The following is a 17,495-nucleotide window of genomic DNA, read 5'->3' as shown; positions in this document are numbered from 1 at the left end:
CAAAAAGATAATTAGATTGAATTGAAATGTATTTCAATTATTGAAAATAAAATTAAATCAAATTAAACATTAAAAATAATTTTAAAAATGTAAAAGCATAAGAATAAAAAGTATCTTTTACTAGTAAATAAAGCAAAAGAGAAAAAGATTATAAACTTTGATATCGTTCCCAATGTTTAGGAATGACTTAAAATTTTCCTTTTAAAATATTTTTGTTTTTTGTTCTAGTTTTAACCTCTTAACGTTTTTAAGAATAGTTTAATTTTGCCCTTCTTTACTTACTAAGTTAATATTTTTTACCATTAATCAAACTTTTCATAACCTTGGGTTGACAAAATAGGAAAAGGGCATTCAAATTGAGCATAACCACAAAATGAGCTCAAATGAAGAGCTTAATTGTTCTCGAAAGATCACCCATAAAGAACAACTATTCTTGCAAAAGCATCCTGAGAAGCCCAAACAATTAGACTACTTACTAGCCTTGGCCACCAAAGCTATCACGACTATCATGTTGCCATCCATAACCCTGACCTTCATGCCCAACATCACCAGGATAGTAATTCTGCTTCATGTGTGACATGTGGGGTGGAGGTGGTGGTGGCGGCGGGAGGCTCATGGGCTGTGGTGCCAATACGCCTTTGGCATCCCTTGGATCCACAACCATACCACCCGGTCCTTGTTCAAAAGGCACACCACCAATTCCTGCATGCCAGGGCTGGGGATAATTTCCAGGGAAATTTGGGCCACCTGGGACCCCTTGTGGGAAACCCAGTAACGAACTCTGGTCTCCACCCATATCAGATGCCGAATCCTGCCTAGGTATATCATAGGGAGCACCATAAAACGGTTGAGCACGATCCTGCGGGTAAGGGGGATAACCAAATGGCATAGGAGGGTTCATCATTGGGTTTGAAGCAACCATTGTAGGCATATTGGGACCAGAATGCATTGGTGGATACTCAGGAAATGAGGTCTCTGGACCAATTGATTGCTGCCTGTCACCAAACAGCGAAGGTTCTTGGGTGGGATGTGGCATGTCAAAACTTTGTTGATGGAAGCTCTGTTGAATCCCTAAACCAGAGCTTGGCATGGAGTCAGAAGGGTGATTTTGTTGACCAAAAAATGGTGGCTTTGGCTGCAGATTTCCCCTTGAAGGTGGTTGATCTCTTGGTGGCTGTCGACGTGTTTTGTCTTCTGGATCATGCTGCTGCGAATTTGATCCAGGAGAGAAAACTGGCCTTTGTGGACCTCGAGCATCTGAAGCTGTAGATTGCCTAACACTCTGTACCTCGGACTCATTTCCATCTTCTTTATCAGCATTTGGTCGAAGGAGGTTAGAGTGGCTGTCTTGGATATGAGACTCAAATTCAGCCTTCTTCAAGAAAGACTTGAGACAATGAGGAGCTGCACATATGAGGATTCCTTCCATCATTTTGATTGTCTGAATCTTTTGGATTCGTTCATCACACCTATGTTTGAAGGAAGATAAAAATACATTTCTTGAATAAGTAACAGATGCTATATATAAATGAAAATTCTATCCATGGAAGCTATGAGATGCAAAAGCAAATTCCTCTGGGCCAATAATAAGGTGGACATACCTCTTTTACATGCATACTTAGATACCAGTTTCTACATTATGCAAAACTGACAAATATATATACATATATTGGTACTGCTTGGATATACATCATTCACACCTATTCAAAGTGGCAGATCTTGAATTGTGTCCAGTTAGCCACTCAAACATGTACAAATCAAAATCTCAACCTTCACAAATCTGCTGTGAATGATGTGGCATGTATGAATGTAGCCATGTAGCAAATGGACTGTGTACTGAATACAAATGCACAATATTTAACAAAAAATTCTGAAAAAAAAAAAATATATATATATATATATATAACACTTCAAATTGCATCTCATGCCTGACGAACAAACAGTACATGTATTACAGCCTAGTCAGGTTGAAACCAATATCTATATCAAACATTATACTCCAAAGTGAAGTCCTGAAGAATATAGAGAATGAATTGAAAAGATAAAAGTATGTTTTGCATTGCTTTTACTGTATGATGTAGATTTAGAGACAAGAAAGATGCTTACAGGTAGCACATTGAATCACTTCTAGCACAATCGAGACAAAATGCATGCTCACAAGGGCTCTGCAAGACCATAAGTCTGTTAGTTTGCAGTGAGCCAATATCAAGGTATTTAACAAGTTCAACATCTCACTCGTGGGCACTAAGGAAAAGAAAGAGTAACTAAATTAAAAACAAGACAGGAAATGACATATCATTAGACAGGTCCACCTCAATACTGCTAGTCTGCTATAATAAATTGTCATTTTCAAGCAAATTTTGAATTACAATTCAAAGTCACAGATAAAATAACATCCAGAAATGCCACACAATAAATATACGCTAGCTATATGAACATATGAAACGGAAGCATATAACAAAACAGAGCAGAAAAATCAAGTTTACCAATAGTGGTAATGGATTGCGGTTCTCGCGATTTGCCAACAAATTGCAATGAAAATATAGTGGATAAAATTGCGGCTTATAACAGAAGACATATCAGCCTATAATAATAGTAATAAATTAAAAAAGTCGGCAATTAAATATTTAAATTCTAGGAAAGGTAATGGGATCAGGAATATAACAGACCAGGGGCATGAGATGGGGGGGAGAAGGAACAGAGACTAAAGAACATACAGCTCCTAATAGCCTCCTATATCCATAAAGGCTATCTGTAGATTAAATAGAAGTGAAGAGCCACTCAAAACACCATGTCTAAAAATTTTCATGCCCGCTAAAACTTTCCCAAACAAATTACCTTCTCTCTCTTGCAAGTTTATAAAGTACCCAGAGATACTCGGCAAGAGTAACAACGAGATTTCAAGTAAGAATAACTATGCAATATTCAGTTCATGGTGACTACACTAAGACTTTATTTGGTAAAGCTTTTGAAAAGCACAAGCACCTCATTTTGTATAAAAAAGATCATGTGCTTGTACCTGTAGCTTTTAAAAGTTAGAGGTGCTTTTGAAAGCACCTAAGGAGGTGTTTTTCAAAGTTAGCTTGTGTTTATCAAAATAAAAAAATTTAATCTCATATGTTAATAAATATTCAAATTTACTCTTATATTTATGTCTATTATGGTCTTTCAAAATTTACAAGCTATTTTACCAAATACAATTATTATTACTTGTGCTTATTGAAAAACCATTTTTAGTTTGATTCACCAAACATAAGTGGAATAGCCTTTAGAAAACTATTTTTCAAAAACCGGTTTTGTACTTTCAGCTGGAATGCCTCTTGCTCATAAACTTCTTTTTTCCTTTTTCTATGTATTACAATGTTTATTGAGGGGACTACCCAGGTTACGGCAAAGAATATATATTCAGAAGTAACCAAAATTTAAATTAAGTCTGGAAACTTGAATGAAAATAAATAAATTAAAACCATACAACTTGGGCTCTACCATGACCAAGAATCCTAACAAGCCAAAACATCAATTGAAAAAGCAGTCTAACATGTGCATAAGTAGTTTACCAGCCGTCCATATATAGCAATTGGAAAATCACAGCGAACGCAGAAATGGACCCGCTCACCGAGCTGGCGGCGTGATCTACGGCCCAACGTCTTGACAAGCGAAGCAGCAGTAGCTGATCCAATGCCCTTTGCAACAGGTAGATCAGCAAGAACCAGATGGTCAGGGCAAGCAACGGTAACAGTCTCAACAGGTGGGGGCTTAACCCCTGCCGACCCTTCTGAGGCAGGAGCCTTACTAAGCCGAATCTGAAGCATGTTTCAACCAAATTTCTTCACTCAACCCTTCAAAGACAGCACTTCAATTGATCAGCCTATTATTCTAGCAAACTTTGCCTCTTCCTCCTGCATTTGTTTTTTTGAATAATAAAACAAATCAGCAATGTTTTTTTTTTTTAAATATAATCAAAACAGAAATCACAAAGGAATTTAAAAAAAAAAGGCTAAAACGATCAACATTCCAGATGTATTACATGCTGCAGATAAACCTTAAGTGGAGTAACATGCAGAAGCTCTAGAAGAAATCAGAAACTAGCAAATGATGTAGAATTAAATAAAATATCAGTAAGACAAAAGAAGACAACACGAATTAGGGCTCACAAGTTCTAGTTTCTCGATGAAAGAATTTAAAATCAATCTCCATGATATTATACCTTTGTCGTACAAAATTTAAACCCTAAAAGAATTTTAATAGTTGTTGTTCTCAACGGGTAAGGAGGTTCATTGAAGAAGAAAATTGAGCATGAAAAGGAGAGTTGAATGAAGAAACTAACTTGGAGACAGGAACATAGAATAAGGTTGGAATCTGGGATTTCCATTGCTTTGGGTTTCTTCCGTTCTTTATTGGTTTCGTTCGCAACAGTGGGGGCACTTCCCTGACACTGCGATTGCGAGTTAACGAAATATGCACATTATGAAAATAATTTTTAATACTTACGAACAAGGTTCTGAAAACTGGACCGGTCATAGAACCGCTTTAGTTATTGGTTCACTAGTTTACTGGTCCAACCGGCTTAACCGTGTTCAACCGGTAAAACCGTTTTATAATAAAATAATAAATAAATTATAAATAAACACTAAAAATAAAAATAGGACAAAAATAATTTTCTATTATTCCACAAGGCCTATTGATACCTGAAAAAGTATTTACCCTTATGATTATCAATTTGTCATTCAATTTGTTACTAATCGAAATTTAAGAAAAAGCTCCACTGTTCCCCACTACATTGCCTTAACACAAATACTGGAATACACAATGCTCTCTTAATTCCAAATTAAACTTGAAAAGTTCAAAATCACACCATGTATTCAAAAGATAAATAAATAAATAAGATAATCATACTCTGCTACACATAGAAGCCTGAACAGGAGTGATTAAGATAAAAGTTAATATCAAAGTGGTGCTTTACAATCCTAGACTACTTACAGCCATCAAATACTGCTAAAATTGACACCAGGATGTGTAGCATCATGTAATTCACTCAAGTAAATCCTATTGGAGAAAACTTGAAAGTCGAAACCAATCCAAAAATTTATAGTACAACATAATGCTTCTCAATGTAGCTAGACTAACACAGAAAAGTCACACAGTTTAGCAAATCACTATTGCAAGCCAGTCTTCTGAATAGCTACACTTATTCCCATTCCTCCCAGCAACCACTAATGTTGAGAATTCAGGACTTGGCAACAGCATTAAAAGGGAATATGACAGTAACAGTTTCTTGCAAGTAAGGGAATCATACATGCCACAAAAATCCCCATAATGATAATGGAAAAATCACCTTCAAGATATGAGAAGAATCCCCCTAGCTGGACCAGTTTAGTAGTGATCAAGTATATATCACTTCATTAAATAATGGTATTAGTTACTAATACAATCTGTTAAAACTTTTTGGTAAAGGAACCCATCAAATACTACAAAGGAATCAAGCTGAATCTCTTCTACAATAGCTTTCTACATGCAGGGACAAAAATAACAAATTTGAAAGGTGAAGGGGTTTCTGGTCGGGAGGGTTGAGGAGGAGGGGACTAAAAATTAACAGAAAGAAAACATATAATAATTAAGCACCTGAAACAGACTTACATATTATCAGAAGACACATATTAGACATGAACAATTCTCAGCAACAAAATTCCAAGCAGTGAACAAAAAGAAACGTAACATGCAATATCCTTCTCTAATTTACCAGACAAAAACAGAAAAATAGAAAAACAAAGAAATCCACCTACTGACGGAGAATAGCAGAACAGAAAAACAGCAGAACCAGGCTAAGCAATAATCAAATAATCACTCAATAAAAAATTAAAACCACACAACATTCAAATTTTCAATAATCATTGGATGATTTTTGAGCAAAGAACGAAGAACAAAGAATGAAAAACAAAATGAAGTCATTACCTTCGATCTAAGCAGTATGAGCAGAAGGGCAGCAGCGCGACCGAGACGGAGACCAGGCGACGAGCACGACGATGAACGGCGGAAAAAGCGTGGCTGAGAAAACGAAGAGAAGACGGCGGCCGGCGAATTCGAGGAAGAAATTGCGCTTGGTGAATGAGGAAAGGGGTTGGAGACTCGGGATCTACGCCCAGACGAAGACGGTGGTGTTGGGCGCGACGGATGCCGGCAGAAGAGCAGCGGTGGGGGAGCAGCAACACGCACAGCTCGAGCACTCACCGGCGGAGGAAGGCGCGAACAGCCAAGCAAGAGGAGAGAGACGAGATGCGAGCACACGACGCGGAGGATCCGGCGAGAGGCCCTAGAGCACGAAGACAGAAGTTCTCGAGTGCGACGGACGGCGGCAGCAGTCTCTCCCTCCGACAGACGGCGACAACTATTGGTGGTGGCTAGGGTTTCCTTTCTTTGGTGGAGGCTAGGGCAGTTTGCTCTTTGCTGAAGAAAGGAGTTGGAGAAGAGGGGATAACGCGTGCAATCCCTTTTTTCTCTTTCAAGGAAGGAAACGACCTCGTTTTCTTTAAACCGGCCGGATTCCAGTTTGGTCCGGCCAGTTACCGACTGGTTTAGCGATTCTTGAACGGTTTATGATTTGACGGTTTTATATTGGATCAGACTGTTTTCTTTGTCGATTTTAATCGGTTTGACCAACTGATTCGGTCCGATTTTCAGAACATCACTTATGAATACTGCGATTTTCATTATCTTTTATATTAATTTAATTTAGGCTTAAATAAATTTATGTTCTTAAAAAATATTTTCTTTTGTTTTTATATTAAAAAATGATTTTATTTCAAGATAATTTAAAATAAAATTTATGATAATGTTAGGAAGAGAATAAAAAATCAATTCAAATAGTCTAAACTTACCTTATTTAACATTCATTAATTCTAGCGATAATTAATAAATACTAAATAAAACAAATTTAAACTATTTGAACTGATTTTTTATTATTTTTCAAACCATGACTGCTACGCATACAAGCCTTTTTGACTTACAAGTTCATACAAGTTTATTATTTTTCAAACCTTTGAGAGCTGCTAGTAGTGTGTTTTCTTGTTGATTTAAGCTATGGAATTATGGATGATTAATTGATATTTGGCTGTGTTACTGCTGTTTTTAACTTTGTGAATGATTTATTGATTTCAGTCACTCCCCCTTCTCCAACCCTAGCCTCTCCTCAAGCCACTGCAGCCGCCCATCTGTGGAGCCACTATCGCCGTTCATCCATCGATCTCGGCCGTCGTCTGTGCTCTCCAACTCCTGCTCTTTTCGAACTCCTGCTTTCTTATTATTTTTTCCTGGGTTCATTGAAGATAAGATTGAGTTGAATTTTTTATTTTTATTTATTTTCTAAAGCAGATATAGATATACTGCAATTTCTTCTAACTCCTATTAGTTAGTTCTGATCCCAGGATTTTTGTTTGTTCTACCAACAACAAATACTATTTATTTAGTTAGTTACTGCATCCTAAGTAAGCTCAGTTTCTGATTTCCATTCTATCTATTTGTTGAAATATAATGGATGCTGATAGTATCATTAGTGAAGTTAGGATTATGTTGCACCTTGTATTTTATTGTCTATAAGAACAAGGTTATCAAACTCTCGAGTTAATTGGTAAAATTTTAACAAGTTTACAAGTTTAGATCCCCCTATGTCTACCTTATGAGTTTATATAAATATTTATTTATTATTTATGTATACAGTGAACCACGGTTACATAGTACTCGTAACAATTGGGTTAGCAAAATATTTATTAATAATTTATTTATTATTTTATTATAAACGATTTTTCCAGTTGAATTACGGTTGGACCGGTTGAACTATGAGTTTGTGTGTTTTTCTGTGATTTCAGGTATTTTTTGGCTGAAATTGAGGAACCTGAGCAAAAATCTGATTCAGAGGCTGACAAAGGACTGCTGATGTTGTTGGATTCTGACCTCCATTCACTCGAAATAGATTTTTTTGAGCTACAGAAATTCAAATGGCGCGCTCTCAATTGCGTTGGAAAGTAGACATCCAGGGCTTTCCAGCAATATATAATAATTCATACTTTGCCCTAGTTTAGATGACGCAAACTGGTGTTCAACGCCAGCATTCTGTCCTATTCTGGCGTTAAACGCCAGAAATAAGTTGCAAGCTAGAGTCAAATGCCAGAAACAAGTTACAAACTGGCGTTTAACTCCAAGAGAAGTCTCTACACATGAAAGCTTCAATGTTCAGCCCAAGCACACACTAAGTGGGCCCCGAAAGTGGATTTCTGCATCATTTACTTATTTCTGTAACCCTAGTAACTAGTTTAGTATAAATAGAACTTTTTACTATTGTACTCACATCTTTTGATCATCCTTGATCTTGGGATCAGATCTTTTTCCCTATTTTTGAATTCATATGCCATTTGGAGAGGCTGGCCATTCGGCCATGCCTGGACCTTCATCACTTATGTATTTTCAACGGTGGAGTTTCTACACACCATAGATTAAGGTGTGGAGCTCTGCTGTTCCTCGAGTATTAATGCAAAGTACTATTGTTCTTCCATTTAATTCATGCTTATTCTTATTCTAAGATATTCATTCGCACTTAAGAACATGATGAATGTAATGATTATGTGACACTCATCACCATTCTCACTTATGAACGCGTGATTGACAACTACTTTCGTTCTACATGAAAACAAGCTTGAATGTATATCTCTTGGGTTTCTAATCAACGATTCACATCGACTCCCCTCTGACAATGGGGCATCTAAATCTGAGATTGGAACCTCCGTGGTATATGCTATAATTTATTGGTAGCATTCCTGAGATCCAGAAAGTCTAAACCTTGTTTGCGGTATTCCGAGTAGGATCTGGGAAGGGATGATTGTGATGATCTTCAAACTCATGACTGTAGGGCGTGGTGACAGACGCAAAAGGATAGTAAATCCTATTCCTACACGATCGAGAACCAACAACTGATTAGCCATACGATATCTGTGCATGGTATTTTTCATCCGAGACGAGCAATCCGACAGTTGATTAGCCGTACAGAAACCGTAGAGGACCATTTTCACTGAGAAGACGGGAAGTAGCCATTGAAAACGGTGACACCCAACATACAGCTTGCCATAGAAAGGAGTATGAAGGTTTGGATGAAGGCAGTAGGGAAGCAGAGATTCAGAAGGAACAACGCATCTCCATACGCTTATCTTAAACTCCCACCAATGAATTACATAAGTATCTCTATCTTTATTTTATGTTTATTTATCTTTTAATTATCAAAAGTACATAACCATTTGAATCCGCCTGACTGAGATTTACAAGATGACCATAGCTTGCTCCAAGCCGACAATCTCCGTGGGATCGACCCTTACTCACGTAAGGTTTATTACTTGGACGACCTAGTGCACTTGCTGGTTAGTTGTGCGAAGTTGTGAAAAAGAGTTGAGATTACAATTGTGCGTACCAAGTTGTTGGTGCCATTGAGATCACAATTTCGGGCACCAAGTTTTTGGCGTCGTTGTCGGGGATTGTTCGAGTTTGGACAACTGACAGTTCATCTTGTTGCTCAGATTAGGTAATTTTCTTCTTGTTTCAACCTTTATTTTCTTTTCAAAAAAGTTTTCAAAATTTTTTTCTTTGTTTTCGTTTTTCCAAAAATATATTTTCGAAAAAATCCAAAAAAATAATAAAATCATAAAAACCAAAAATAATTTGTGTTTCTTGTTTGAGTCTAGTGTCAATTTTTAAGTTTAGTGTCAATTGCATGTTTTAATTTTTCTAAAAATTTTCGAAAACTCATGCATGGTGTTCTTCATGATCTTCAAGTTGTTCTTGGTAAGTCTTCTTGTTTGATCTTCATATTTTCTTGTTTTGTGTCTTTTGTTATTTTTCATATGCATTTTGAATTCATAGTGTCTAAGCATTAAAAATTTCTAAGTTTGGTGTCTTGCATGTTTTTCTTTTCTTGAAAATTTTTCAAATATAAGTTCTTGATGTTTGGTGCACGAAATTGCAATCACACTTTTGCAATCCCGCACAACTAACCAGCAAGTGCACTGGGTCGTCCAAGTAATACCTTACGTGAGTAAGGGTCGATCCCACGGAGATTGTCGGCTTGAAGCAAGCTATGGTTATCTTGTAACTCTTAGTCAGGATATCAAAAATTATCAAGATTGATTGTGAAAAGAAAAAGAACATGAAATAAGTACTTGTTTTGCAGTAATGGAGAATAGGTTGAGGTTTTGGAGATGCTCTGTCTTCTGAACCTCTGCTTTCCTACTGTCTTCTTCTTCAAACACGCAAGGCTCCTTCCATGGCAAGCTGTATATAGGGTTTCACCGTTGTCAATGGCTACCTCCCATCCTCTCAGTGGAAATGTTCAACGCACCCTGTCACGGCACGGCTATCTAGCTGTCGGTTCTCGATCATGTCGGAATAGAATCCAGTGATTCTTTTGCGTCTGTCACTAACGCCCCACAATCGCGAGTTTGAAGCTCGTCACAGTCATTCAATCATTGAATCCTACTCAGAATACCACAGACAAGGTTTAGACCTTCCGGATTCTCTTGAATATCGCCATCAATTCTAGCTTATACCACGAAGATTCTGATTAAGGAATCCAAGAGATATCTACTCAATCTAAGGTAGAACGGAGGTGGTTGTCAGGCACGCGTTCATAGTTGAGAATATGATGAGTGTCACGGATCATCACATTCATCCGGGTTAAGAACAAGTAATATCTTAGAACGGAAGTGGTGGACGAAATTGTGATCCTTATTCTTTAAGTTGCACTCCTTGTAAAATTATGGAATTTGAAATTGGCACGAGTGAACACAACTCCGTTCAACTAACCAGCAAGTGTACTGGGTCGTCCAAGTAATAAACCTTACGTGAGTAAGGGTCGATCCCACAGAGATTGTTGGTATGAAGCAAGCTATGGTCACCTTGTAAATCTCAGTTAGGCAGATTAAATTGTTTATAGTTTCGAAAATTAATAAAAAGAAGAAATAATAAAAGGGATAGAATACTTATGCAGATTCACTGGTGGGAATTTCAGATAAGCGAATGGAGATACTGTGTGCTCAAGGACGCCTGCTATCCTCCTGCTTCAACTCAATCCTTCTTACTCCTTTCCATGGCAAGCTGTGTATAGGGGTTCACCGTTCGACGATGGCTACTTTCTATCCTCTCGGGAAAATGGTCCTCTGCGGCTGTCACTCGCATGGCTAATCGTCTGGAGGCATCACCTGGCCGAAGGCTACATCCCATCCTCGCAGTGAAAACTACGCTCACGCGCTCTGTCACAGCACGGCTAATCACTGGTTGGTTCCCGCGCCTACTGGAATAGAATCCCTTGATTCTTTTGCATCTGTCACTAACGCCCAGCACTTGCGAGTCTGAAGCACGTCACAGTCATTCATTACCGGAATCCTACTCGGAATACCACAGACAAGGTTAGACCTTCTGGATTCCCAGGATCCTACTCGGAATACCACAGACAAGGTGAGACTTTTTGGATCCTCATAAATGCCGCCATCTATCTAGCTTATACCACGAAGATTCTGTTGGGGAATCTAAGAGATACACATTCAAGCTCTGTTGCATGTAGAACGGAAGTGGTTGTCAATCACACGCGTTCATAAGTGAGAATAATAATGAGGGTTATATAATCATCACATTCATCATGTTCTTGGGTACGAATGAATATCTTGGAATAAGAATAAGAGAGATTTGAATAAAAGAAAATAGAATTGCATTAATACTTGAGGTACAGCAAAGCTCCACACCCTTAATCTATGGTGTGCAGAAACTCCACCGTTGAAAATACATAAGTAAAAGGTTCAGGCATGGCCGAATGGCCAGCCTCCTAAAACGTGATCAATAGCCTCTTAGGATGAAGAATAAAACAAAACTGAGACCAAAGATGTCTAATACATTAATAAATCATCCTATTTATAATAAACTAGCTCCTAGGGTTTACATGAGTAAGTAATTGATGCATAAATCCACTTCCGGGGCCCACTTGGTGTATGCTTGGGCTGAGCTTGATCAATCCACGAGCTGAGGCTTCTCTTGGAGTTGAACTCCGAGTTATGACGTGTTTTGGGCGTTCAATTCCGGATCATGACGTTTTTCTGGCGTTTAACTCCAGACAGCAGCATGAACTTGGCGTTCAACGCCAAGTTACGTCGTCAATTTCCGAATAAAGTATGGACTATTATATATTGCTGGAAAGCCCTGGATGTCTACTTTCCAACGCCGTTGAGAGCGCGCCATTTGGAGTTCTGTAGCTCCAGAAAATCCATTTCGAGTGCAGGGAGGTCAGATTTCAACAGCATCAGCAGTCCTTTTTGTCAGCCTTTTTCAGAGTTTTGCTCAAGTCCCTCAATTTCAGCCAGAAATTACCTGAAATTATAGAAAAACACACAAACTCATAGTAAAGTCCAGAAATGTGAATTTAACATAAAAACTAATGAAAACATCCCTAAAAGTAGCTTGAACTTAATAAAAACTACCTAAAAACAATGCCAAAAAGCGTATAAATTATCCGCTCATCACAACACCAAACTTAAATTGTTGCTTGTCCCCAAGCAACTGAAAATCAAATAGGATAAAAAGAAGAGAATATACTATAAATTCCAAAATATCAATGAATATTAATTATAATTAGATGAGCGGGACTTGTAGCTTTTTGCTTCTGAACAGTTTTGGCATCTCACTTTTTCCTTTGTAGTTCTGAATGATTGGCTTCTTTAGGAACTTAGAATTTCGGATAGTGTTATTGACTTTCCTAGTTAAGCATGTTGATTCTTGAACACAGCTACTTATGAGTCTTGGCTGTGGCCCTAAGCACTTTGTTTTCCAGTGTTACCACCGGATACATCAATGCCACAGACACATAACTGGGTGAACCTTTTCAGATTGTGACTCAGCTTTGCTAGAGTCCCCAGTTAGTGGTGTCCAGAGCTCTTAAGCACACTCTTTTGCCTTGGATCACGACTTTAACCACTTAGTCTCAAGCTTTTCACTTGGACCTTCATGACACAAACACATGGTTAGGGACAGCTTGATTTAGCCGCTTAGGCCTGGATTTTATTTCCTTGGGCCCTCCTATCCATTGATGCTCAAAGCCTTGGATCCTTTTCACCCTTACCTTTTGGTTTTAAGGGCTCGTGGCTTTTTCTATTGCTCCTTCTTTTTTTTTTCGCCATTCACTGCTTTTTCTTGCTTCAAGAATCAATTTCATGGTTTTTCAGATCATCAATAACATTTCTCTTTGTTCATCATTCTTTCAAGAGCCAACAATTTTAACATTCATAAACAACAAGATCAAAAGACATATGCACTGTTCAAGCATTCATTCAGAAAACAAAAAGTATTGTCACCACATCAATATAATTAAACTAAATTCAAGAGCTATTTTCGAAATTTATGTACTTCTTGTTCTTTTGAATTAAAACATTTTTCTTTTAAGAGAAGTGAAGGATTAATGGAATTTATTCATAGCTTTAAGGCATGGTTACATACTAATGATCATGAAATAAAAACACAAAACATAGATAAACACAATATTAAAAACCGAAAAAACAGAAAGAAATAAAGAACAAGGAATGAATCCACCTCTAGTGGCGTCTTCTTCTTGAAGGACCAATGATGTTCTTTAGCTCTTCTATGTCCCTTCCTTGCCTTTGTTGCTCCTCCCTCATTGCTCTTTGATCTTCTCTTATTTCTTGGAGAATAATGGAGTGCTCATGATGTTCCACCCTTAATTGTTCCACATTATTGCTCAAACCTTCTAAGGAAGTGTTGAGTTGCTCCCAATAGTTGTTTGGAGGAAAGTGCATCCCTTGAGGCATCTCAGGGATTTCTTGATGATGAGCTTCCTCATGCACCTCTTGAGAACCGTGAGGGGCTTCTCTTGCTTGCTCCATCCTCTTCTTGGTGATGGGCTTATCCTCTTCAATGGAGATGTCTCCTTCTATGATAACTCCAGCTGAGTAACATAGATGGCAAATAAGGTGAGGAAAAGCTAGTCGTGCCATAGGTGAGGGCTTGTCGGCTATTTTGTAGATTTCATTTGAGATGACCTCATGAACTTCTACTTCCTCTCCAATCATGATGCCATGAATCATGATGGCCCGATCCACAGTAACTTAAGATCGGTTGCTAGTAGGAATGATGGAGCGTTGAATGAACTCTAACCATCCTCTAGCTATAGGCTTGAGGTCCAGTCTTCTTAGTTGGACTGGCTTGCCTTTGGAGTCTCTCTTCCACTGAGCTCCTTCCACACAAATGTCCATAAGGACTTGGTCCAACCTTTGATCAAAGTTGACCCTTCTAGTGTAGTGGCGTTCATCACCTTGCATCATGGGCAAGTGGAATGCCAACCTTACATTTTCCGGACTGAAATCCAAGTATTTCTCCCGAACCATTGTGAGATAATTCTTTGGACTCGGGTTCATACCTTGATCATGGTTCCTAGTGATCCATGCATTGGCATAGAACTCTTGAACCATTAAGATTCTGACTTGTTGCATGGGGTTGGTTAAGACTTCCCAACCTCTTCTTCGAACTTCATGTCGGATCTCCGGATACTCATTTTTCTTGAGCTTGAAAGGGACCTCAGGGATCACCTTCTTCTTTGCCACAACATCATAGAAGTGGTCTTGATGGCTCTTGGAGATGAATCTTTCCATCTCCCATGACTCGGAGGTGGAAGCTTTTGTCTTCCCTTTTCCTTTTCTAGAGGATACTCCGGCCTTAGGTGCCATTGGTAATGGAAAAACAAAAAAAAAGCTTATGCTTTTACCACACCAAATTTAAAATATTGCTCGCCCTCGAGCAATAAAAGAAAGAAGAGAAGAAGAAGAAGAATAAAATATGGTAGAGAGGGAGAGAGGTAGGTTCGGCTTAGGTGAAGAAGGAGGGGTTGTGTTGTGTGAAAATGAAGTAGAATGGAAGGGTATTTATAGGGAAAGGGGGGAGGTATGTTCGGCCATTTGGGTGAGAATGGGAGGGAAATTGGTTTTGAATTTTTGAAGGTAGGTGGAGTTTATGGGGAAGAGTGGATGGATGTGAGTGGTGAATGGGATAATTGGGAAGAGGAATTGAGGTGATTGGTGAAAGGTGTTGGAAGTGTGACATGGGGAAGATTGAATTTGGATTAGGAGAGTGTGATTAGGATTAAAAGGTAAGGTGGGAATATGTTAGGTGGAGATCCTGTGGGGTCCACAGATCCTGAGGTGTCAAGGAATTCCATCCCTGCACCAAATAGGCATGTAAAATGCCTTCGTGCATCATTCTGGCGTTTAAACGCCCATTGGTGCACATTTTGGGCGTTCAACGCCCATGTAAAGCATGTTTCTGGCGTTGAACGCCAGTTTCATGCTTGTTACTGGCGTTCAGCGCCAGTTTTTCCTCTCTGGGCACATTCCTGGCGTTCAGCGCCAGAATGTTGCTTGTTTCTGGCGTTCAGCGCCAGAATGGTGCTCTGTTCTGGCGTTGAACGCCAGCCAGATGCATCTTACTGGCGTTGAACGCCAGCCCGTGCGTCCTCCAGGGTAAAATTTTTTTTTCTGCTGTTTTTGATTCTGTTTTTAATTTTTATGATTTTTTCGTGACTCCTCATGATCATGTACCTAATAAAACACAAAATAACAATAAAATAGTATAAAATAGAAATTAGATAAATAAAATTGGGTTGCCTCCCAACAAGCGCTTCTTTAATGTCAATAGCTTGACAGTGGCTCTCATGGAGCCACAAGGTGATCAGGTCAATGTTGTGTAGTTGTCCACACCAAACTTAGAGTTTGGATATGGGATCTTAGCACCAAACTTAGAGTTTGGCTGTGGCCTCACAACACCAAACTTAGAGTTTGACTGTGTGGGCTCTTCTTGACTCTGAACTGAGAGAAGTTCTTCATGCTTACTCTCTTCTGTCACAGAGGGATGGCCATGTGCCTTAAACACAAGGTATTCCCCATTCAATTGAAGGACTAATTCACCTCTGTTGACATCTATCACAGCTCCTGCTGTGGCTAGGAAAGGTCTTCCAAGGATGATGCAATCATCCTCTTCCTTCCTAGTGTCCAAGATTATGAAATCAGCAGGGATGTAAAGGCCTTCAACCTTTACTAACACGTCCTCTACTATTCCATAAGCTTGTCTCAATGACTTGTCTGCCAGTTGTAATGAGAACAAGGCAGGTTGTACCTCAATGATCCCCAGCTTCTCCATTACAGAGAGTGGCATAAGATTTATCCCTGACCCCAGATCACACAGAGCTTTTTCAAAGATCATGGTGCCTATGGTACAAGGTATTAAGAACTTGCCAGGATCTTGTTTTTTTTGAGGTAGAATTTTCTGAATCCAAGTATCCAGTTCATTAATGAGCAAGGGAGGTTCACTTTCCCAAGTCTCATTACCAAATAACTTGGCATTCAGCTTCATGATAGCTCCTAAATATTGAGCAACTTGCTCTCCAGTTACATCTTCATCCTCTTCAGAGGAAGAATAGTCTTCAGAGCTCATGAATGGCAGAAGGAGGTTCAATGGAATCTCTATGGTCTCTGTATGAGCCTCAGATTCCTCTGGATCCTTAATAGAAAACTCCTTCTTGCTTGAGGGACGTCCCAGGAGGTCTTTCTCACTAGGATTTTCGTCCTCCTCCTCCTTTGTGCATTCGGCCATATTGACTATGTCAATGGCTTTGCACTCTCCTTTTGGATTCTCTTCTGTATTGCTTGGGAGAGTACTGGGAGGAGTTTCAATGACTTTCTTACTCAGCTGGCCCACTTGTGCCTCCAAATTTCTAATGGAGGATCTTGTTTCACTCATGAAACTAAAGGTGGCCTTTGACAGATCAGAGACTACATTGGCTAAATTAGAAGTGTTTTGTTCAGAATTCTCTGTCTGTTGCTGAGAAGATGATGGATATGGCTTGCTATTGCCCAGCCTATTACATCCACCATTGTTAAAACCTTGTTGAGGTTTTTGTTGATCCTTCCATGAGAAATTTGGATGATTTCTCCATGATGAGTTATAGGTGTTTCCATAAGGTTCACCCATGTAATTAACTTCTGCCATGGCAGGGTTCTCAGGATCATAAGCTTCTTCAGAAGCTGCCTCTCTAGTACTGTTGGATGCATGTTGCCATCCATTCAGATTTTGAGAGATCATGTTGACCTGTTGAGTCAACACTTTGTTCTGTGCCAATATGGCATTCAGAGTATCAATTTCAAGAACTCCTTTCTTCTGAGGTATCCCATTGTTCACGGAATTCCTCTCAGCAGTGTACATGAACTGGTTATTTGCAACCATGTCAATGAGTTCTTGAGCCTCTTCAGGCGTTTTCTTCAGGTGAATAGATCCACCTGCAGAATGGTCCAATGACATTTTCGAAAATTCAGAGAGACCATAATAGAATATATCTAAAATGGTCCATTCTGAAAACATGTCAGATGGACATCTTTTGGTCAGCTGCTTGTGTCTTTCCCAAGCTTCATAGA

General features: G+C 38.8%; 2 protein-coding genes across 3 annotated transcripts in view; one reads left to right on the top strand and one right to left on the bottom strand.

The window, feature by feature from the left end:
• Positions 1-328: 328 nt before the first annotated feature.
• LOC130974353 (E3 ubiquitin-protein ligase HAKAI homolog) lies at positions 329-6,500 on the bottom strand. Of its 2 annotated transcripts, XM_057899200.1 has the most exons (5): positions 5,953-6,500; positions 4,328-4,435; positions 3,558-3,899; positions 2,107-2,165; positions 329-1,469 (listed from the first exon to the last, which is right to left on the bottom strand). In XM_057899200.1, exons 3-5 carry the CDS (start codon positions 3,810-3,812, stop codon positions 476-478), a joined length of 1,308 nt encoding a protein of 435 aa, XP_057755183.1. In that variant the 5' UTR covers positions 3,813-3,899; positions 4,328-4,435; positions 5,953-6,500; the 3' UTR covers positions 329-475. The 2 variants fall into 2 exon arrangements, with proteins under 2 accessions (XP_057755183.1, XP_057755182.1); XM_057899199.1 differs by lacking the exon at positions 4,328-4,435 and having other exon boundaries at positions 5,953-6,499.
• The window catches only part of LOC130975317 (uncharacterized), a 49,667-nt gene continuing 38,195 nt past the window's right edge, over positions 6,024-17,495 (top strand). The window contains exon 1 of the mRNA XM_057900127.1: positions 6,024-6,254. Within this exon, the coding sequence (XP_057756110.1) occupies positions 6,024-6,254 (231 nt within the window). The remainder of the gene's footprint in view (positions 6,255-17,495) is intronic.

The sequence above is a fragment of the Arachis stenosperma genome, chromosome 4 (assembly GCF_014773155.1).
Source record: "Arachis stenosperma cultivar V10309 chromosome 4, arast.V10309.gnm1.PFL2, whole genome shotgun sequence".
NCBI lineage: Eukaryota > Viridiplantae > Streptophyta > Magnoliopsida > Fabales > Fabaceae > Arachis > Arachis stenosperma.
Note: the sequence above shows the minus strand (reverse complement) of the source record. Positions and strands in the feature narration are given on the sequence as shown.